This window comes from Cololabis saira, chromosome 5, assembly GCF_033807715.1.
Source record: "Cololabis saira isolate AMF1-May2022 chromosome 5, fColSai1.1, whole genome shotgun sequence".
NCBI lineage: Eukaryota > Metazoa > Chordata > Actinopteri > Beloniformes > Belonidae > Cololabis > Cololabis saira.
In genome coordinates, this window is record NC_084591.1 from 37,732,222 (window position 1) to 37,754,788 (window position 22,567).

General features: G+C 42.9%; 1 protein-coding gene across 1 annotated transcript; it reads right to left on the bottom strand.

Moving 5' to 3' along the window:
- Positions 1-1,337: 1,337 nt before the first annotated feature.
- On the bottom strand, positions 1,338-22,500 carry vwf (von Willebrand factor). The gene is made up of 53 exons (XM_061721922.1): positions 22,401-22,500; positions 22,226-22,277; positions 21,937-22,080; positions 21,587-21,689; positions 21,271-21,479; positions 20,883-21,004; positions 20,445-20,664; positions 20,244-20,366; positions 20,051-20,162; positions 19,911-19,957; positions 19,684-19,820; positions 19,439-19,577; positions 19,180-19,280; positions 18,905-19,100; positions 18,607-18,822; positions 16,845-17,091; positions 16,648-16,742; positions 16,272-16,423; positions 16,080-16,183; positions 15,046-15,184; positions 14,808-14,942; positions 13,687-13,833; positions 13,450-13,590; positions 12,588-12,686; positions 12,321-12,477; positions 11,825-11,992; positions 11,549-11,684; positions 11,144-11,453; positions 9,793-10,957; positions 9,611-9,715; positions 9,017-9,160; positions 8,804-8,947; positions 8,553-8,717; positions 8,352-8,398; positions 8,094-8,271; positions 7,677-7,918; positions 7,389-7,578; positions 6,936-7,277; positions 6,610-6,848; positions 6,317-6,419; positions 6,132-6,203; positions 5,493-5,597; positions 5,152-5,357; positions 4,922-5,071; positions 4,728-4,844; positions 4,373-4,553; positions 4,029-4,069; positions 3,810-3,926; positions 3,613-3,711; positions 2,449-2,577; positions 2,292-2,331; positions 2,115-2,212; positions 1,338-1,832 (listed from the first exon to the last, which is right to left on the bottom strand). The coding sequence occupies exons 1-53, from the start codon at positions 22,404-22,406 to the stop codon at positions 1,647-1,649; spliced, it is 8,562 nt and encodes a 2,853-aa protein (XP_061577906.1). The 5' UTR covers positions 22,407-22,500; the 3' UTR covers positions 1,338-1,646.
- Between the last annotated feature and the right edge of the window lie 67 nt (positions 22,501-22,567).

Below are 22,567 nucleotides of genomic sequence, written 5' to 3' on the forward strand. Positions count from 1 at the left end.
TACAATGCTGACAGAGAGACTGAGCTGCATCTCGTTGCTCATGTTTGAAAAAGAGCTCGCGGAGATGCTGGACTCATGAAATAATAAAAAGTCAGCAGGCCTCGCCGTCTTGCCCTTTACATTGAGAGCTGCGCAGTGCGCACCGGTATAGGCAGCAATGTTTTACTCTGCTGGTTGCTTCGCCATACGAAACAATCAGGCCAAGCTGTTACATAATCGTATGTGATGAATGATAAGCCCAGCAGTTGTATTCCGATGGTTAAATAGCGTTGTTGATCTTGCGTACACTGGATACCCACGTTATGGCTCTATGAGAGTGAACGAGTGCGCACATGAGTGTTTTATATTTTATTATGTTCATCCCAATATTTGTATGTGGTTATGTTTTAGTATTTTTTTTTTACAACACAGAATGTTTTTTTTTATTACTTTGTTATCAATTTATTTGAGAACGTGTTGCGTGTGTGAAGCTGTATGTTTAGGTCTGCTGCTAACTACTGTTGACTTTTATGTCAGCAGTTAATAACATATGTTTTACTCAGCGTTGCATATAGATAAGTATGATCATACAGGCTTGCCAAAATGATGCGACTGTTGAGCCCAAGTTATTATGTGCAGTCTGTGTCTGTATCTCGTTCAAGGCCCATGGCTTGTTAAGCAACACATGGTTATTATGGCTACTGACAAGAATTGTTTCTCTTAACAAAGTTGTAATAGAGAGAGATACACGTTTTTCAATGTTTGTGGGGTTGCAACCCTCAGTTTGTTGAAAATAGATTTTGCACACCCAGTCTTTGCTGGTGCACGCCCAATGTCTTTCTTCTACGCCACTGATGGGGAGAACTCTACAGTCAAGAATCAAACCAAGAACGTTCTTGCAGTGAGGCAGCAAAACTTACCGCTATGACACCATACCAGCTCAATCTTCCTTTCAGCACCTGAAAAGCACACCCTCTTGGGTTAAGCTCGTGCAACTGGTACGACTACTGAAGAAGATTCCACTTCTTTACCCTCAAAAACCCTTGACTTGGTTTTTTGACTGTGTTTAGTGTATTTGTTATGTGAGCAATCACATCATTAATGAACACCAGTGAGCCCATTCCATTGGCAGTCATACAGGCCCATACCATAACACTCATATCATAACACTGAGCCCACAATTTAATCGTCTTCTATTGTTTTGCAGGCTTGTTGATGTTCTTGAGCTCACCCATGCTTTCTTTCTCTTTATGAATGTATGAAACTTTGATCGCATCTCAGTTGTTAGTCGCTCCTCTTAGTAGCTTGGAAGGTAAACACTTACATTTAAGAGATTTTAGTCATGTTCACAAGCAATATTTTAGGATATTTTTTTTATTAAAATTTGTTTGCACAAAATGACAAACTGAACTCACGTTCAAACAAATATAAACTTTCTAAGCTGTTTAAACAAAAAAAGAAAAAACAAGCATAAACGTTTACAACCACATCGTAAAAGGAATATTCAGATGATAGCAAAACATCATAAAGCTTACAGAGACTGGCTAGTTAGTTTTATTGTTATATGGAGCTTTTACATTTTTATTTTGTAGCAGTTTTTCCTACATGGGTACGTTTTGCTTGGATACACACAAAGCATTTAAACATTTTCCGGACTCTTCTTTTCTCTAGGTGCAGTGTTTGGACAGACAGTCGCATGCGGTGACTGACAGGACGGTGTGGTGGCTGCGGGTGCCATTGGTGCAAAGGACTGGCACGTTGAGCGGCTCCGTTTCCACGGCAGCACAACACACACAATCCTGCTCTACAGCTGCACTCTGAAGGGAGTACATGGATTTACTGCGACATTTACCCTGAGAGACAGAAAGAAAGAGATGGAGGGATCCGCAAAAGGTTGGGATGGTGAGAACAGCTGTCAGGATTTCTCTGAATAGTTGAGGCCATCGTGGCCTCTGAAACATTTTGATTCTTTAATGTGTCAGAGCTGGCTCAGCTCTCCGACAATGTGTGTGTGTGTGTGTGTGTGTGTGTGTGTGTGTGTGTGTGTGTGTGTGTGTGTGTGTGTGTGTGTGTGTGTGTGTGTGTGTGTGTGTGTGTGTGTGTGTGTGTGTGTGTGTGTGTGAGCTACATCTTACCTCACAGTAGTGCAGTTCTACCTGTTGCTCTGACTGGCAGTCATCCACTCTGATATAGTCAAGTCTTCCTACTGTCCTTCGACACTCTGGCTCCGTACCTTCACACGGGCGCACACTTTCATTAAAATCAGAGAGATCACATTTTTCATACACCAGTTTTTCAAAGGGCTTACTTACACATCTCACAGCAAGTTGTTCCAATTTGGCTGACTTTCCCCTGTAAACAAACACGACACAGGAGATTTTTAACAAAACAAATTAAAAAAAAAGAAGGAAAGTTCATGCAAATTTGTGGCAAAATGAGAAGCTATACTGAAAGGACATGAGGCCGTACCCCTTCATCCAGACAGGCTTGGCGGTTCAAAGGAGGGCAGGTGGTTACTTTGGTTTCCAGGACAAGATCCCCTCTACTGTTCACCCCACAAGTATGCATGCTGCAGCCGTCCTCTTTAGTCGTGTTGACCTGACAGAAAACAATGCACACACACACATTAATGGCTCTCTTAATTTAAAAAAGGTCCATAAAGTCTTAATTAAAAAGGATATATTTTACTATATTTTACACCTCTCTACTTGTCTTTCATGAAGAATGTTCAAACCTGCGATAGTGGGCAAAGTACATGTGACTTTGATTGCTGTTGTGGATCATTTCAAAAGTGCTAAAGTCTTAAGCAGTAGAATAGAAACAGATTTGATATCATCAGCATTAATATCATTACAGGACTCGTAAGATAGATAGATAGATAGATAGATAGATAGATAGATAGATAGATAGATAGATAGATAGATAGATAGATAGATAGATAGATAGATAGATAGATAGATAGATAGATAGATAGATAGATAGATAGATAGATAGATAGATAGATAGATAGATAGATAGATAGATAGATAGATAGATTTATTTATAGTACCCTTAGGTAAATTTGGTTCACAGTGAGTGTCTCCTCATACAATCTAAAACCATACACTCAACAACACAGGATAACATAAAGTGACAACAGTGCTTTGCTTTGGCTAAAAGAACAAAGAACAAGAAGGACGGCCCCAAGATAAGAATCAAGATAAGTTAAAAGATAAAAACACTCAAATATTAAAACCAAGCAAAAGGATAAAAAATTTGCCTTTTCATAAAAACAAAGATAAGGGAAACAATACAAAACATAAATACAAAGTTATGTTGCAGTTCCCTCACTTATTAATGGCACTGATGGCTGCTGGTACAAAGCTGTTTTTGTAACGTTTAGTTTTACAAGCAGGTACCATGAACCTCCGTCCTGATGGAGCAGCTGAAACTCACCTTTAAGAGGGTGGGAGTTGTCTTTTAAAATAGAGCCAGCTATCCTCTGTAACTGTTTAGAAAACAGGGATTCTGGCTGAAGCTGAGACTCACCAATCAGCTTGGTCGACCATTTCACGATTTGGTTTAAATAGTTTTTGTTTTTAAGGGACACATTTCCAAACCATGAAGGAAGGCTTCTCTCTCCAGAGGACTTACTTCCACATTAATGAGTTGTCCATCAGGTTTTTGTATGAAGCAAGCAGTAGCAACACAGCGACCACAGCAACTATCTTCCTCCTTTTGCAGTGTGTATCCCTGACAAAGAATGATGGGTGTTTATATTTATTCATTAGTCATGATGAATATGGGAAATGGTGAGGCAAGACAGAAGGAAATAACATAACAAGAGTTACCCTGGGGCAGGTGGGACAGGTGGTGCGTCTGCAAGATAGTTTATATTTTGTCACCAGACCGTTCTCCACCATACACTCACAGTGTGTACACAAATCCACCATCATCCTCTCGCCTGCCTTTACAAAGACACAAGCATCAGGGCACAACACTGATATCCCTATTCAGATATTGTACTTGTATATACAAAAAGATTCTGATATTTTTCTAAATCAACTTACTCCTATCATGGTTTGATTCAAGATGCAGGCATTCATTGGGGCTGCAAAATCAAAAGCATAAATCATATTTAATGCCAACCATTGATTAAACAATATGGTGAACTCATGTTTTATTTTGATTTTTTTAATAAAACGACCATTTCAAGAGAAGAGAATAATAAATCTGGTATGAGAGAGACACCTGCTGGACAGATTCTGCAACTGCAACTCAAATACTTTATGTAGTTGGATAGAATAAAATCACAGGAGTAAAGATGAGCCATGCTCTTTCTTTGAGGAACTGTTTCTTAACTTGATACCTATTGTTTCAGTTTTCTTGTTTGTATAGTTGCATGAGTGTTTACCACAATGACAGCGGGGGCAGCACTCCTGGGTGTCACAGCGTAGCTCGGTTCCAAGTGGGCAGGATGGAGTGTCCATTACAGGACAGCTGACATTTGTTGATGAAATGAACACCTCCTCATTCACTTTCACACATTGACGCATGACACATTTATCATTTGGAGAATGCCATACTTCTCCCACCTAAAGTAAGACAAAGGGAGGAGAGTAAAAACAGTTCTGAGAGGAGAAATTATAGCATTAAAGATGTGCATGTATCCGGAGACTATCGGGGATTTTTATGCTGTAAAACTGGGAAACACAGTTATAAGAGAAATTTAAAAAACATATTTGGGAAATATCTTTTTACAAGCATACGTGTCTAAGGTTTGCTCCGATGAGAGTGTCCCCTCGCATCTCTCCCCCAGACTCCACACAGCTGCTTGGTGTGCACTTTCCACAGCATTCCCCGTTTTTTTGAGTGTATGTCGAGCCCTGAAATACATATTGAACCTGTGTAAGAATGAATTGATTTGGATCCATGCATATGTGCACAACTGGTGGCGCCTCACCTGAGGGCAGGTCCGATCACACACAAGCGGTTTACACTGGGGAACGTGGAGAGATGTGTCTTTGTCTTGTAGCTCGGTACAGCTGCATGTCTCGCAGCCTTCCTCCCAGTGGCTGCCCACTGGGTGAACCGCGCCACCCACCACACACACCTACAGAAATGTTATGTTAACACAACATAAAGCCAACAGTGCGCAAATAAACGTTGAATTTGGGGTCTGAAAACCCTCACCTTGCCAGGCAAGCAGCTGGTTTCAGTGCAGCCGCAGTCATTGGTAGAGGAGGATGGGATAAACCCATCAGTGCAGGCGTGGGTAGAGTTCTGGCAGCTGCATGAGCATTCAAAATCATCACAGCACGTTGTCTTTTTGACTGACAGTTGGCGATGTGCCGGACAGATGGGAGGAGTTCGAACAGCACACTCTTCTTTTTTGCACTCTGAGACAGAAAAAAAAGGCGATGAAGACGACTGTAACAAGAAAATGCATAGAGGTGTACTCTGCTGAAATGTGCATGTGTGTGACAGCGTAACGCAGAAACCTGAACATAAAAGAGAATATGCTATCATCCTACCACACTCATAGCTGGGCTGGCATTCCCCAGGGTTTTTCAGGACCACAGTTTGACCATCCTCACAGCGGGGCACTTCAGGTAGGTCACAGTTCACCAGATCACACACTAAATCAGGAAGTAAGCCAGGTTAGTGATGTAAGTATGTGTCACCACTACACAAAAAAACATGAGGAACTGCAGGAGAATAAATCAGGAACAATCTGACAGTAAATCAAATGTTTACATCTTTTTCTTGAATGGCAAAATCAAAGACTAACGATTTACTAGAGAAATAGATTAACAGATGCTTTTGAACCCCCTCAGATTTGATGCAGACTCTTATTGTTTAATGATTTATTCATAAGGCATCTCTCATTCTGTTCTTGGCAAACTCATTAAAAGTTATTGTGTAGTCCTCAAGTCTGAATTATTCACTAACAGTTCATTTATCGTTAGTTCTTTGTCGCTATGTTCCTAATTCCTCAGAGTTCTGTTACTATAACTGTACACTATGCTACAGGTAGAGTTCACTTATACTGCAACTTTATTTGTCTTTTTGTTTTCACCAGTTCATCTGCTTCAAATATTTCATTTGATGAGCCACTGCAATATATCTGAAAAAACGAAAACATACTAATGGTACTTTTTTCTGATACATACCGCACTCGTACTGGGGGCAGCACTTGGATTCCCTCCTCTCTCTCAGGATCTCACAGGGGCCACACCTTGGAGCTGAAGACACATATAAATGATGAATAATGAAGGTGGCAATGTCTTCCTAGCTTTGAAAAAAAAAACCCAGAAGGGTAGATGAGAAAATAAGAAGAACTAGGAACGGCTCTGACCTTTGACATCATTGCAGGGTCTGGCAGTGCAGTTGATGCGTTGTTGGTCCAAACACATGCAAATCATACACGGGCTGTCATCTGGCACCCAACTCTGCATATGCTGTACAAACGGAGGCAAGGCATGTTCATACCTCCAACAGTATTTGTTTATATTAGATATTTACACCAGAGGGCAGTCGAGCCACACCTTGTTACTGAACAAATTAAGCTCTGTCCCATAATATTCTTATACCAAGTTAAATTGTTTTTGATTTTGAGGGACTTTCTTTTTTTTTTTACTTGGATCTCACCGCATATGTGCGTCCATGATGGTCGACGCACTGCCCACATGCTTCTGGTGAGACACACTGTCCATGATGCAAAACTGTTCCTCCAGTACAGAAACAGCCTTCAGTGGGCGTGTCCATACAGGATGATTCGTTACCCCTGGCAACCGACCAGTCGCCTGGCAACGTCTGTATGCTTCCACAGTCCTCTACACACCCTGTCCGACATGCATCGTACTCCATGGAACTTGGGCACTGTAGTGCTGCAAGGAACAGAGTGAAGTTAGGGCCCAGACTCGGCTGTTCAAATGCTTCCACTGGATTGACAGATACTGTATGCGGGGACTTACGACAGAGATGGGGGCTCCTCCAATCCACACACACACCTCTTTGTCTGCAGAGCCGTGCATAGGCAGATATTACCTCGCATGCATCTGATTCCTCACATGCCTGCTCTTCACACTTGGTGAGGAAAACATGGACAGGAATGAACGCGTAGCATGGCTCAAACACCTCTGAACGCAGGGCCTGACATCCCATCGCTGCTCCAGACAAACACACTGCCTTGCGTTTCGGCAGGCACACACCCCCATCAGCAGCCACAGTCCAGTCTGAGACGAACGCAGGCTGATTGGTAGTTGTGCTGCCGTCACGTAAAGACAGGACATTAACCTTGTCCTCACCACATGCACCTGAGAGAAAGGTATAGAGGGCTAAAATCAGGACAAAAAGGCACAGAAACACAGAAAGAGGCACAAGACATTTGTCATAGTCCTGAACAAATGGGGCCCCATTTCTGTTACCACAGAGTCCAGCAGTGTGACCACTGGTTGTAGAGCTGAGTAATGTGATGGTGAACTCATTGCTCTGAGGGGTAAAAGTCAGGACGTAGCCATGATCTGACTTCAGCTGCAGCATCACTCCTCCGTAACGCACCAGCTCCAGGCCGGCGTGTCGCCATGGTAACGCAAGCTCTTCATGATCAATAAGTGCCTGCAAAGACAAACATGTATCCCAACAGGAAGTAAATGTATGTCTGTACACTCACATATGAAAAACATGGTTAAAAAAAAAAAAGACACACAACCTACCACCATGTCATTCCGCAGCAGCAGCTTATAAGGTCCATGGGTCACCTCCATGGCTTTCATACAGATCTGGTTGTAATTCGCTGAGTCTTGACAAGGTCCAGTGTGGAGTTTGACCTCTGACCCCTCATCGTTGCCCTTGCTGACTGTGAGAAGTGAGTAGGAGCACAACCCCTCCCCATCTAGCCTGAGAGCCAAGCCGTCAAATCTCACCACGTGGTTGGTGGAGCTGCCCATGCACATGCCTGTCAATACACACCATGCAGGGGGGGAAAGTGGAGCCAGAAAAATGATCCATTAATAGATTGGAATGCTGTTTCCCTGAATTCATTGTTATAAAGCGGGAAGCATTTATTTGCACTTTATACAGAGGGGTTAAATGTAACTTCAGAAGCTATTTGAGCCTCATAAAGAACATACAAGGACATTCCCAGTGGCAGCCACAGGCCTCCTCGACTTTGACGGGAGGCATGTTGTTTCTGCACGCTGGCGGCTCCAGTTTGTTACAGCTGACTTTGTGATTTTGAACTGTCACCGCTCCACTAGGGTGGCAGAGGAGAGAGTGGCATCCGTCCTCCAGGAGCCATGATTCACCAGGCTGCAACACATTTGGGAGTGGGAGACAGCTTATTACAAGTTGTTGTGTAAAAGTTGTGAAATGATGTGGGTCCTGCTCACCTTTCTCTCATTTCCATTGTCATCAACACACACTCCTGGTGGACCAGCTAAAAATCAAGGCACATAACACTGACTTGTCATCGGTTGTTATTCATCATTAAAAGCATGCTCAGTTTTTATTAAAACTATTCAAATAAAAGTAACAGAGGCATATTTGTCATGTCATGAAGGATAAAACCATATGCATATGTCTGCAAGCACCTCTGCAGATTTTCTCTTGATAACTCCTGTCCAGAGTTAGGAACATCCGTAACTGATCCATGCTGTTCAGGTGCAGAGTGTTGTCCTCGTTTCCATGCCGACCCAGCACACTAAGTTCATTGATGTCATAGCTCGCGCCAATCCCTATGGGGAACACTGAGACACCTGAGGGGACACACTCCGATAAGTGAGATTACATCACACCTGAACGACGCATCCAACTTTAATCCTTTTAACTTTAAATCAGTTACCGGCTGCCATTGCCTCGTTTACTGCCTCTGTGATATCATCAGTTGATTTGTCAGTTACAAGCATCACGACAGCCTTGGCTACACCGACTCTCCCCCCACTGGCTGATGAGATGGATGTCTGCACAGCGAATCGCAGTGCAGACCCTGCAGACGGAGACAACAGTGAGCATGCATGTGTTTGCCCGTGCGGATGTTAGTCCATGCCTTTACTACCTAGCGCAGGGGCTGCAGCAGTCCTGCTTGGAATGTTCTGCACCCGCTTCAGGAGGTCAGATTTGATCTGCTGGTCTTTCCAAATGAATTCAACCGTGTTGGCGTCTCCATACTGAATGACACCCATCTGAGTACCATTCGGCCCTGTGCATATAAACACAATCAAATGTTGGGGAAATATCAGAAGTCAAAATTAAGGGTCTGAAAATCTGAAAAGGGAGGGGAAAATGACACAATAACACAATGATTGAACTAAGTATTAGTTTTCTAGGGTTTTATCCAACTGCTAATTTTATCAAAACATTTACTTTTGATATAACAAATAGTTTTTTGTTTCTCGTTCCTCATTTTTTCATCGAAATGAAAACTCTCAACACAAATTGCACGCTGTATGAGGGAAATTAAAAATTACCAAGCGACCAACCAGCCCTGGGTCATTTTTAAAATAGCTGTTGAACACAAAGACATAGTTTATGCAAATTAAAAAAAATGGCACTCCTATCGAAACCTACAAGACAGCAGCTGCCAATGTAAAACCCCCTCGATCACAGTTAGTTCAGTTGTAACCACATGCAAAGGTTGGGTCGCGCCTACCCGTGTCAGAATTACTGATGAACGCTTTGACAAATGTCTTCATGTCCTCCAATTGCTCCCCAGCCTTCAAGAGGAACAGCACATCCATCGGCTTTGTACATGGAACTGTGTAATAGTAGATTTACAGTTTAGTATGGCTTTTGAACTCGTGAATTGCATAATTAAAATAATTTCTTTTTTACCTGTGGGCGGCAAGCTGGAGTGTGTTGGGAGGACGAGTGGGGGCAGCGTTGGTGAGCGGGGCCTGACTGTGTTGCGTGTGATATTGACCACACGGTGGACGAGAGTGGTCAGATGGTTGTAGTCATCCACCATCAGCGGCCGCTGCGGGGAGCTGAATGGCAGCAAATCTGTTTCATGAATCTTTGGTCCAACACCGATGGGATACACCTTTGTTTGGGTGCTTATAGATGGTGGACGTGTCACAGTATCGGTGGGCGGATTCTCTGTCACGAGGAAGACCAGCTGAGGAGGGGTGGGACCATGTGGAGGCTGGATTGTAGATATTTCTTGAAGAGTCGTATGGACGGCTGCTCCGGTGTTTGTCATACTCCCGCCTCTCCAACGGATCTCCCGCAGACGCTGCTGTAGTCGGGTTCTCTGGTGCCTTATCTCCCACCGGCTGATCTCCACAGTGACTGTCACAGAGTACTGGATCACGGTGATGCGAATTAATTCCTCTTCCTCCGTCAGCTCTGAGATAACTTCCTCCAGGAAGAGGAGCGACTTGTTAAAGTTGGCTTCACCGACAGATTCAGAGCCTTCTATAATGAAGGTCAACTCTGTCGCTGGAGGACGGGAGGATGGCACTGTGGTGATGGGAGACAGGCCAGAGGGTGTGGTAGGTGAAAGATCGTTTGGGAGATGTTTTGTTGGGTTTGGCTCCAGACGAGGGGTCGGGGTAGTGGTACTCGTGGCCTTGCGAGTTTTAACTGGTGTAGGTTTTGGTGTTGGAGGTTTTGCCACTTCAGGCTCCAACCCTAGAGTGCACAGATAATCTGTTAGCTCCAAAAGACGATCAGGCAGCTCACTTGTGCTGCTCATCACGTAGGCCCTGTTTTCTGGGTTTGCCTTGGTGATCTCATTAATTTGGCTCATATCCACCTCAGGACCTAGAGCCACAGTCAGGGTGGTGATGCTCTTCTTTCGGAGCATCTTGACAATGGACCGGATGGAGCGAGGGTTTGCACTGGCAGTTAATATAATTGCAACGCGACCAGCATGCTCACGCTTGTTCTTGTCATAGATATTGATGGCAAGGTACTTGACAGCCTCATCCAAGAAGGCTGCATCTCCACCTGTGTAATGAAGCTCATGCACAGTCTTCTTAAACAGCCACTTCTGAACCTGTGATCACAAATGTGCAAAGGAAAGAGGGAGAACAAGCAACCAGGTGTGAATTATTTACTGTGACTTTCAGTTTCTGAGACTGTGAAGTAACTTATTTATGAGTTATATATTTTTAGTGCTCATCACAATACTGCTATGCATATTTGGTTAACAGATACTCTTTTGTGAAGCCATTGGATGTACCTGCAGGCCGTATGTTTTAACTCCAGAGTGGTAAAGCAGCACCGTGGCTCGAGTGTGAGCCGAGCCCATGCGAAATCTCTCAATTGTTCCCAGTATGAACTCTTTGGTTGCCTGAAACTCATCTTCGGTCAGGGCTTCTGAGCCATCCAGTAAGAACGCCAGATCCATAGCTCGGTCACACGTGCCCTCGGGCATCATGGTAGTGAAGGGCAGGGTTGTGAAGGTGCCGTAACTGGGTGTCGGAGTGGGAGTGGTAAATGTGTTCAAGGAGGCGCACTCTTCACAGCTCAGGGTGTTGTTTTCACAGTGGCTTTGTTCAAGAAAAAGAAACCACATTTAAATTAAGTGCCAGAGATCTAATTAGCTACAGAAATGATCTAAACTGTCCACTTATCTCGGCATTACCATATCTTGCAGTGGCTGGGATCATCGTGGTTCAGAATGACCTTGTTGCCATGGGAGATTCTCTGGCCTTCATGGATACAGACCTGACACTGAGAGGGATTCACACATCGCATGGCCACCTCATCCAGAAGTTGACCTAAGAGGATTAAGACCAAAGTTAAACCTCAACATATTAATTGTGTGTTTCTTTGACAGAGTATCCAATTTAGTGTGCCCTGTGTTGCATGCACATGTGTTTATTTGCATTTGTGATGGTTATTGGTGTATTCTTGGCACCTGGGGGGCAGTAGGCATGGCAACCTTCCACACATGTGAGTGAACAGTGGAGGGGATCCGGGTGCTGGCAGGTGAGGGGACACGCAGGGCCACATGTGTTATACCTCCACTGGCACAACTCCTCCCCTACGCCTGCTGTCTTCGGGTTCAGCTCCTCGCAGCTCAAGGCTACAAGCACAAAGTGTTCAGTGAAAGTTCAAAAAAGAGATTTGATTGACAGTCGGACAAAATGTAGACATGGGAATGCAGGACAGTTTTTCTTCAATGCCATGAAAAAGAAAGGTTCCTAAAACTGCTCAAATCGATTATAAATCTGAAATAAAAGTGCAAATAACACATTTCTGTGCAAATAAGAACTAAAAGCTAATCAAAAGGCACAATTAAAACAAAGTTCTTATACAATCTTGATATATTTCATATGGAACTTTTTCAATGCATCTAACAGTTATAATGCCCATTGATAGCAAAAAAAAAAGAAGAAATTCTGCATTCTCACGGCAGAGGTCGTTAGATCTCCAACTGATGGATACATCCTTCTCTGAGCAGGCCTGTGCGTAGGCTGCAATAACATCACAGAAGCATGCACAGTCGCCCACAGAGGGGCACGAGCATGCTGCTTCCACACACATCTCTACATATGGCTCTGCATCCACCTGGAGACAAACGAAAAAAAAAGGTAAAGGGGCAATTATGGAAGCACTCTGAGACATGCTCATTGATTGAGACATCAATGAGCATTTTGTGTGCCAATAATTTCACTTACCTGATTGTTGCATTCTCTGAAGAGGGGACCAGTGATGACGCGACATGACTGCTCCACTGTAACCAACTTCACAATGTCATTACTGCAAGGAGCAGGTATCTATACAAGAAGAGTCCACAGTAACAATCACTCTGTAAATACACTGTCAAATATTTTGTGAGAGGCTAGTGCATTTTTGCAGTTTTGCAATATATGGATTGCAATAGTTAGTGATGTATTTAAGTTTTACATGTCTTAGAATTAAGAACAAAATATGTTTTATTTGCATAATGGGGGAAAAACAAGTTTCAAGTGAAGATTTATCCAAAATGCTTCAGTCTGTTCAGTCTGATCCACACAGGAAGTCCAAGGCTGAAAACTTTCCTTCATGGGGCCAAACATGGCTTCGTACTGACACCAGACATCAACCTCAAATGTCAGTGAACCTTCACATTAATTAACTTTACACATGACTTGACCAATTTCAACAACAGTGGTAATAAAGCATCATACTGTATATTCTAAATGAGTTATATAAATTTAGGTGAAGCTAAAGATCCAACTCAAGAAATCCAAACAATGGTACCTACATAGAAATTACACACGAGTTATCATTTTATACTAAAATGAGTTTGTTTTAGACTAATCTTATTCTATTTCTAGCATGGGCCCCGTACATCCCAAACCCATATAAACAATACAGATTGTAGATCCCTAAAGTAACAAGGACACCATGTTTGTGGAAGTGGTTACAAAAATAAATACTTTGTTTGGTTATTGGGGAAAAAATGTCTTGCTGAAGATAAATAATATGAAACCATTGATTGAGGTAAGATATTTCTTCATCACAAAACCGAGCAGTGCGTTATGGGTTTGACTTTACCTCTGTTACATCAGCACAGCTGGGAACGACCTTCCAGGAGTTTCCAAAGTGTGAGGAGTCCACCTCCAGCTGGTTGTTACTGCTCATCAAGTCATTATTGACGTTCCCATCAAAGTTACCGCACAGGCCACACACCCGACCCTTCACGGCGAAAGTTTACAGGTTAGATATAAAACCGCGTGAATAAAACCAGGAAGATTCAGTTAGTCAAAACCTGGTCTTATAATACACTAGTACCTTGTATGAAGCGGAGATGTGAACCAGGAGGCGGGTTCCTCTGTCCCAGCTGATGGAGATGTGCTTCCCCAGCAGAAGGGTGTAAAACTGACCAGATCTGACAATCTCCACCTGTGAACTCTGCGGCACTGGCCTCTTCATCTTCACCTATGCATACAGGATGCTCACAGGTCAGGTCTGAATTGTTAGCAGTGTTGATGGACAATTCCTAAATTTAACTGATAACTGATTACTATTGAAGTGAAGATGAAAGTATTGGGAAAAATGCAAAAAACGGTTGTATTTTTTGTACAAAAAATGACTAAAAATCATTAGAAAAGGCTTTGTGAGTGTATTTTTTGACTTGGTGTTGTTCACATTTGTGTTCTGTGTATCTGGGAATCATTTATTGACAGCCTAACCAACTTATTGAGCACTTAAAGAAAATAAACCTAGTTCGCGTCACCCAGTCAAAAAATACAGGCTTCAGTATACAAAAATGGCCATAACTTTTTTTTGCAATGTTTCCGGCAGAGCAGGCCTCTCATTCTGTGGACCATAATGACCAAATTAATAGAAAAAACACACAAAAAAAGTATAGCATGACATCACAGGTTCAACCCATTTTCAAGAGCTTTTGGGCATGTGGATCCCCGACTATGATAAATCAGAATTAAAGATAAAAAAAAGGCACCAATGTATGACTATCTGATGAGGCATACTGCTTTACACTGTGTGTGTTGCATATAAACCACATTTAACATACACGTCACTATTTTCAGTGGATAAATAAATACATACTGTATATACCTGTATGCTCACAAGTGACAAGCTGTTCAATTAGAGTAATTGTTGAGCTTAATGTTTCAAGAAAAGCAACCAAACAGTCTTGTATGAGATTAAATTAAGGCTGAAGTGTTTGTCCTTGAGGTCACATTTTGGTATGTCCAGTACCAATACCAAGTTCCTGGATTACATTACACATTTTTCAGTTTTGAGACCATATTATGGGAATTTTGAAGTCCAAGTGAGCTTTCCAATTTCTGTGTGATACATTTACTAACATAACTAAGTATAGGCCTACTGTGCATTGCTGGATGAATGTGTATGAGTTGCTGCACATGTGCACGCTTGTGAGTTACCTCTCCATGCTGCATCATGATTAACCCGCCCTGGTAGAAAATTGCAATAGCCTTTGCACAGCGATGCCCCACAACTCCACAGGCCTCATTCTCCACCAACACTCTGAAGGTACCCTCTTCTCCATGACACATGTCCTTGTGATACATGGAGCCGAAAAACACACAAGAATACAAGTGAAGGTGTGAGAACAATGCTCTAGAAAACAAAAATCTCTTTTTGGATCTCTTTGTCTCATACCTGGACCAGGACATACTGGCAAAGTCCAGGGAAAGAGTACTTCAGGCCATCAAAAGTGATGTAATGCCCCTCCCCCACAGTGCGGCACACGCCATCACAAAACTTCTCTGTACAGCGCCATTTTCTGTTCTCACACACGCTGTTACACAAAAAACAAGTCAAGCAAAAACACCCCAGAGAATATTAGCATTTATTTTCCATTTATTCCGCTCATTTAAATAACCTTTACATTAATATCTTTCTATTTACTCTTATTATACGTATTGCATTGTGCCGTAAAAGTTTGATGGCCTGTTGAAAAGATGAGAAGGTCAGAAACCCTCACTTCTATGTTAAGCGACCTAATACTAAGAGGAGAAAGGTCAGGATATCTCTCGGCTTCTGCTGCATGCTCTCACACACACACACACACACACACACACACACACACACACACACACACACACACACACACACACACACACACATACCGTTCTTGTTGTGATGGAAGCTGTTTCATGGTACACACACACACATACACACACACATAAACACACACCCTGCACATCCAAGATTTCTCTAGCTCAAGGTCATACTGTGGGGAATACAAAGAAGGGACTTAGAGGAGAAATAAGGGAGGCAGATAAGGTGGGGTTTCTCTCAGAATGTTGTCTCCAGATATTGGACGACGGAGAGAAGATGAGGAAAGAGGCTGGGATCAGCCTGTGCTCCCACGAAGGGAGAGCCAAGTCCAAACCACAGCCACTCCTCATCTTTTGAACCAATGATTGTATCTTATGCATGAGTGTATCGTGCTCTAAAACCTTTTTGCACTGAACATTTTTCATCCACTTCTGGGAGGCTCACCAAATCAGAACTGATCCTTGTAGTCCTACAAGTTTGGTTTGAAACTCCAAATAAATCGCCTTATATGACAGAAGTTGTTTGTCCTCATTAAAGATTTAAATTTTAGACTAAGGTATTTAGTTTTTTCTCCAGATAAACAAACACACATGCTATTCCCCTCATAATCCCATAGCAAGCCACCATTGTACCAGGTGTTGCAGTCAGCTGTGATGCTCTGTCCTGCTGCATATGGCTTGTTGTTATGGTAACAAGGACACTGCTCTGGTGGGATGCAGTCTCTGCGGTGACGTACCTGAAATCAATCCATTAATAAATCCGTTAGTTCTGCTTTAAATTCTTGCTGTTTAAGAAACGCACGTTTACAAACACACAGCACGTACTGTGCCGGGTGGACAGAGGCAGCCTGGGATGCAGTTGAGACTGACACATGGGAGATCCAGATTCTGGCAGGTTCTGGCGCACTCCAGGCCCTTTTCACCGGCATGACACGCAGCGTGAACAAGTGGCGGAGGGCACTTAGCTGCCCGTCGCTCTAGAAACCCAAAACAACAAATAGGTCATTTACTTACATCCTTAATATGACAAGTTTCTAAAATACCAAACTTTCATGACTAATAAGGAATAACGACCCAGCTTTATTTTAATAGACCAAAAAATTGTTAGTTGGTAAACCCAGAAACATGTATCATCGAGTGATTTTTATGAGTTATGATGCCAGATTAGTTCGGAAGCTCATCTGAAACACTAAAACGATACCTCTGGATGGTGCCAGGTCATCGTCATAGAAAAGGTCAGACAGGTATGACGACATTTCACTGGAGCTGCAACGCATGGAGCCATTCTCACAGTAGCTAAACACAAAAAAAAAACAAAGCAGGGGGAAACAAAGCAATGAAACAGTAAAACCCAACATGTTTTCCAGACAACTTTTGCACAAATGCACAGTCACGCACCAGATGCTGTTGTGATCTGCATAGACGTCATTGGGCTGGTAGAGCTGTCCATCGTGCAGGCAGGAGCACAGCTCGGCTGGCACACACTCCCCGGAGGCGCTGAGGTACTTCCCAGCGGGACAGAAGCAGCCCTCCTCACAGACCCGCTCCCCCTCACAGCCGGCCTCAGAGCCAGATAGAGCACGGCACGTCCGATCGCAGACGCTCCCACAGGCCTCGTAGACCTGGCCTCCAGTGCAGCCCATCTCTGATGCGACCATATCAAGGGAGGGTTAGTCTCAGTTAAACTACATTTCTAAGCATTCAAGTGATTACAGCAGGCTTTTTTTTTTTCGACACTGAGGCCTACACAGTGCCTGACTCTACTAAGATCAACTTTGATCATATACCAAGACAAATTCTTATATGGATAAATTGTTGTACCGGTAATCTGTGTAGAGAAATATGTAAATGTTTTTGTAACCGTGCATACATCACCTTTTGTAAGAGCTGTGTTTTCTTCAAATTTTCTCAATTTTATTTAACTTTAGAGTCTTAAAACATATACAAAAAAAAATTCCACTTTTAAAATCAAACTAATTTAGTAGCAGCTTGGGTGTTAATTTACTCAGTGAGGCTTTGTCCGCTGATAAATCATTTTACTCTTTAAACCCTCTGCAAAACAACCACAGAAGTAAGCAAATGACTGAAGCTGCTGCTAATTGGTGCCTACAATAGAAGCGGAGGCTAGAAGAAGGGATCAAAGGGCTTCCAGCTTGTAATTTTTTCTGTTCAAAATCCCACGAGAAATGGTGGTTAGGAGGAAGTGTGGTTGTCAAAACAAAATCAGCAACACAGGGAGCGCTTTCAGAAGTTGAAATAAAGAACTTATTTAGGAGTAATTAAAGATATATATAAAGAAAAAAAGAGCAGACTGGGATCTGAAAAAATGTCAAATACTTAATAAATGAAATAAACTGTGTGGGAATTGCAAAACAGCCGTTGTCCAAGAAAAATTTGGCAGAAAGAAAGCCAAATCGATTCCAGTAAAATTGAGTAAATTCTGGATCTGAATATCATGAAGCAACAAAATAACCAAAAAAAAGCAGTCTAGTTCCTATGAATGTAGCTACTGTGTCTTAATCCAAAGTGGACCTCCCAGTTCCCCGGATCTGAACAATCTTTTTGTTAGAAGGAAAATATGCTCATGTCAAGGCGTCCTGCTCTTGTCAAGACTTACTGATTGTTAATCAACTCTGTGCTTGTAATATGACCTTCCCTTGTCTTATGAATGATGCTGAATGATGCTGTGGTCCACACCACACCACACCCAAACCACACCTACTTCTTGATTGTACACCTGTAATTCTGCATCCACTTTCTGTGTCTAATAAATGAATCCTGCTGGGTGCAGGCTGGTTGTAGTTTACAGCTAGTGTGCTACCCTTGCAAGAAATAAGTTAAGTCTCAGCCTCTTTCTTCAGATCACTGAGTGTTTTCTCTCCAACACTTTTAAAAAGCTATAATCATAAATGTGCATGACACGTAACGATACGACTAACAAATTTAAAAAAGAAGAAAAAGGTGAAATAAAAAGTCATCAAAAGAGTGATCACTCATCTTTTAAAAAGATGACAAAAGCAATTTGTGATATCTGTTGTGTAACAGGTTAGTTAGGTCCCAAAACTGGTGCACATCTCACAATTACTGCCCTGCATGAAGATAAGAATAAAATGTTCACTTCACTGGTGGGCGCTATAATGATCATCTGTAAATGAGTTACCACAGAGTGAAGGGGACCTCCAGTTGAGCAGCACTCCTCTGGCAGAGCAGGCAGCTGCGTAAGCAGACAGCGCAGAGCAGAGGCACTCCTCGCTGTCCCCACACGCACACACGTCATAACGACAGAACCGCTGGAACGGACCCGGGTTCACCAAAAAGTGGCAGGGGCTGAACACATCCGACATCATCACCGCACAAGCCTCCTCTGCGAAACGAACTGAAGGGTGACAGATGATCAGAGGTTAATGTTTTGACCGTTTTCTGGGCGTTTTGTGACCATAGGAATTTGCTGGGGATACCTCTTTTGGGATTAATGGCACACGGATCCATATCGTGCTTATGAGTGGATTCACAGTCTCCATTGATCCTCCAGGCCTCGCCAAAAGCGTGAGGACCTGCTTCAACTAGTCCAGAGCCAGACATGAAGTCATCACCTTGGTTACCGTTGTAGTTTCCACAGAGGCCGCAGGTCTGCCCTCTCCATCGTGGTCCCAGCTGGCAATGTTCACAAAATTCAGTACAGTTTCAGCTCCACGTGATTACCAAAAAGTATCCTCAACAAACAAAATTCAACCTTTAGAAGCACACGTCCCCGGCCATCCCAGTCCAGACGAAGATCATCACCAAACTTGACACGAACAGAAGACTGTACAGACCTCTGGATATGCAGATGACCTGAAAAAATTAGACATAAGCAAAGATACCATTAAACATTCATTATCAATATTGATGAACAAATGTATTAGTTATAAAAACTCTTTGGTAAAACCAATTACAGTTGCTGAACAGTCACCCAAATATGGATGGGCGTGCAATTTTGAAAGGCAGCATACCATGATGCATTGGAGTCTGGATGTCCATACTGTTGACAGAAACAACTCCTCCATGCTTCAGCTTCACTGTCATGTTCTCCAGAGAGGCCAGACTGAGTGTCACCGAACGTGTGCACACAGCATTCTGATCATCTGCACACTGAAACGTTACGCAATGACCAAAATTGCATCATTTCTCATGTAATTCGCGTAATGGTAACAAATTCCCAATTTTCTTTGCAAGGAAAAACACGACAATCCATTACCTGGACATTTTCAATTATGACAGAAAACTCATCGTTAGTGCAGTCCTCCGCCAGGAGATACTGACAGTGGCCGGTGAAGGTGAAAAACTTGTTGTCAAAGCTCTTGAAGTGGGACTGGCCAACAACCAAGCACTCACCTGTGCACAGAAAACAAAGATATGACGGAAACGGTCAACACAAAACATTATTTAGCACTCAAGTATGTGCACGTATTCCAAACGTCTCACCGGGGCACCCTTCATTGGTACATTCCCAGGATCCATGTCGGCACACACTGTGGATAAAGGGATTTGAGAGCAGATGGGAATCAAGTCACATTATCGTGCACGTATCTGGACATATTTGTGCATGTGTATTGCATTGTTACCATGTGTTGCAGTCCTGGGAGATAGTAGATCCTGGAGGAAAATGCCTCCCCATGTGTATACAGGAGCACTGAGATACTTCCACGCAGCGATTCCCGTCCAAAATCTTGCCAGCTGAAACACAAACCCATCCCATATTATTACTAGCAAAGGTACAGCAGGAAGAAGAGTTAGATGGAGCGGTTGAGGGCTCACCGGGACATGTGCAGCCATCCACACACTGTTCCTTGCACACCTCCTGTATGTTGAGGCTATGGCATGTTGTAGAGCAGGACTTAGTGCATTCACTGTACTGCATCCCGATTGGACACTTGGGAACTACGGACGCAAAAACAGTTTGACTGTCAGTTTCACTTCGAAGCCCTCCAACAGGTCTTTTAATTTTGACGGACTTACAGCACTGGCTCTCCTGCAGCCAGCCGTGCAGAAGCAGCCCATGAGAGTGGCACGAGCGAGCGTACTCCAACAGGATCGGACAGTAGCAGTCTTCTGCATTCTTGTGGTCGCAGTGGCAGGCCTCGGCCTGACACACTAACTGGAATGCCTCAGGAGAGACCAGGTGGGCACAGTGGAGAAATACGCTTGATGTTTGCAACACACTGCAGCTGGACAAAATCTACACAAATGTAGACACAGGTACAAAATCACAGGTTAAGTTAGGTTGAACAGAGACAGAGAGGTGGGTATTAACAGCCAGGAAACTAGATATTGTAAATGCCTCAAACACAAACCTTTTACATTTTTTAAGGATAAATATACATGCATATCCAATTCTGTGATGATATTCTGATAAACGTTCAATCGTGTGTATATATTTGTTATTGATCAACTCACCGCTGCAGTTCCTTCTGTACTGTTACAAGAGTGGCTGGGATTTGACACCCGTCGACAAGACTGGTCAGCCCCCTTCACTGCCCACGAATTTGCAAAATCATAGCTGTCTTCTGTCAGGAACCCTGAAAGAACATGCCACAAGTACACACACACACACACACAGATAAGTTAGTTGACAGATTTCTCCTTAATCTCATCCTCCCATGACTGTGTCTGTTGCTTTCTTTTACTTTGTTATCTTTTCCTGTACCAAGTTGCTAGTCTTCCTGTTGCTGAGCGCTTGTGACCCAAATCATTTCCTAAATTCCAGTAATATTTAACTCTCCGTTGTTTCACTCTGAACACTCCCACAGTTAAAGCTTTTGAAGACTAGCCTTGACACACATACCCTCTTGAGCAGTGTATTCATCAGCTGAAACAGCATTGAAGTTGCCACAGAGGCCACAGGTGTGGTTGGCATGGTGCTTGGTCAGTGTCAGGGCGATGTTGGCTGCATTATCAATGGTAACAGTGAAGCCAAACTCTTCACTCCAGAGCTTATAAAAACCGAGCTCTGAGCCAGCAAACACAGCATGAGACGCATAGGGCAGGGAGAGTCTGCAAAAAGGAAGAGACACATGACGCTTTTTCAAAGCCAAACTGTTTTCTTCTGTTAGTATTGCGACACATTTACTTGATTCAACTTGAATATTGCGTCAATTTGCCTTTTTTCTCCTTGCGAGAGCCGCCCATCCACTGACAGGTGCAACTCAAAGGCGTCTCCCAGAAACAGTGTGAGTCCTGTTCTTTTGCCATTTTGAAAGTCACCTGGAGATTGAAAGAAAAAAATCTTTTTTCAAGAGCGATATAATCATCTAAAACTGAAGCAAACTAAACTGAAATGTGATCCTGCATTAAATTAAAAAAACATAAATGAGAAAACAATCTATTATCTAATCATCTCTGTTAGAATCTTGAACAGTGTTAAAGTACTAAGCTGCGCACAATAAGGATTACACTTTATTGCAATTCAGATCTGTCAGTGTTTTTGTTGAACTGCCGGAGTGTGACTCACCCAGCAGTGTGAAGGAGCGATGGTTGCAGTCCCCTGCCAGCAGGTAGCTGCAGTCTCCAGGAAACTCATATAAAACGCCATCAAACGTGTGAACATGATGTCTTCCGAACAGACTGCATCTCCCTGTCATGCCTGCCACGCAAGCTAAAGACACACAAGTGCAACAATACTTAGATGACTGCAAAAGTAAGACTAAATATAGACTAGATTCTGACATGTCATATTTTGCACAACAAAGTCAGCAATAGTGAGACTTTTCAGAATGAAGAAAAAGGGCTAGCATTCTCACCTGCTAGATGCAGGAAGACATAGACTTCTTGCAAATAGCTCCTGTTACAGATCTGAAACACACGTGCACGTTACCAACCACACCATCATCTATAATAATCTCACCATCTTCTCATTTTTAATTACAACATTATTCTGTGAATTCCTCCAGTTTTCAACCCTCCAGATAGTCTTACCTTCATGGTTTCCGGAAAAGGCAAAAATTGAAGGAAAATCCACCTTTAGACCTCACAAAGTTGGGGCATTATGAGATTATTTGAGAGACACACACTGGCTAAATTATGTGCACGCAAAGATCCCCAACTTCCTTAGAAGCTTTATTTTATATCAGTTCTCAGCAAGT

Excerpts from the sequence above, each read along its gene's own strand:
- vwf (XM_061721922.1), bottom strand. Across the intron at positions 21,480-21,586 it reads CTCTCGCAAGGAGAAAAAAG|ACTCTCCCTGCCCTATGCGT; the intron begins GCAAATTGACGC and ends TCCTTTTTGCAG. Across the intron at positions 6,849-6,935 it reads GAGGAGCCCCCATCTCTGTC|CACTACAGTGCCCAAGTTCC; the intron begins GTAAGTCCCCGC and ends TGTTCCTTGCAG.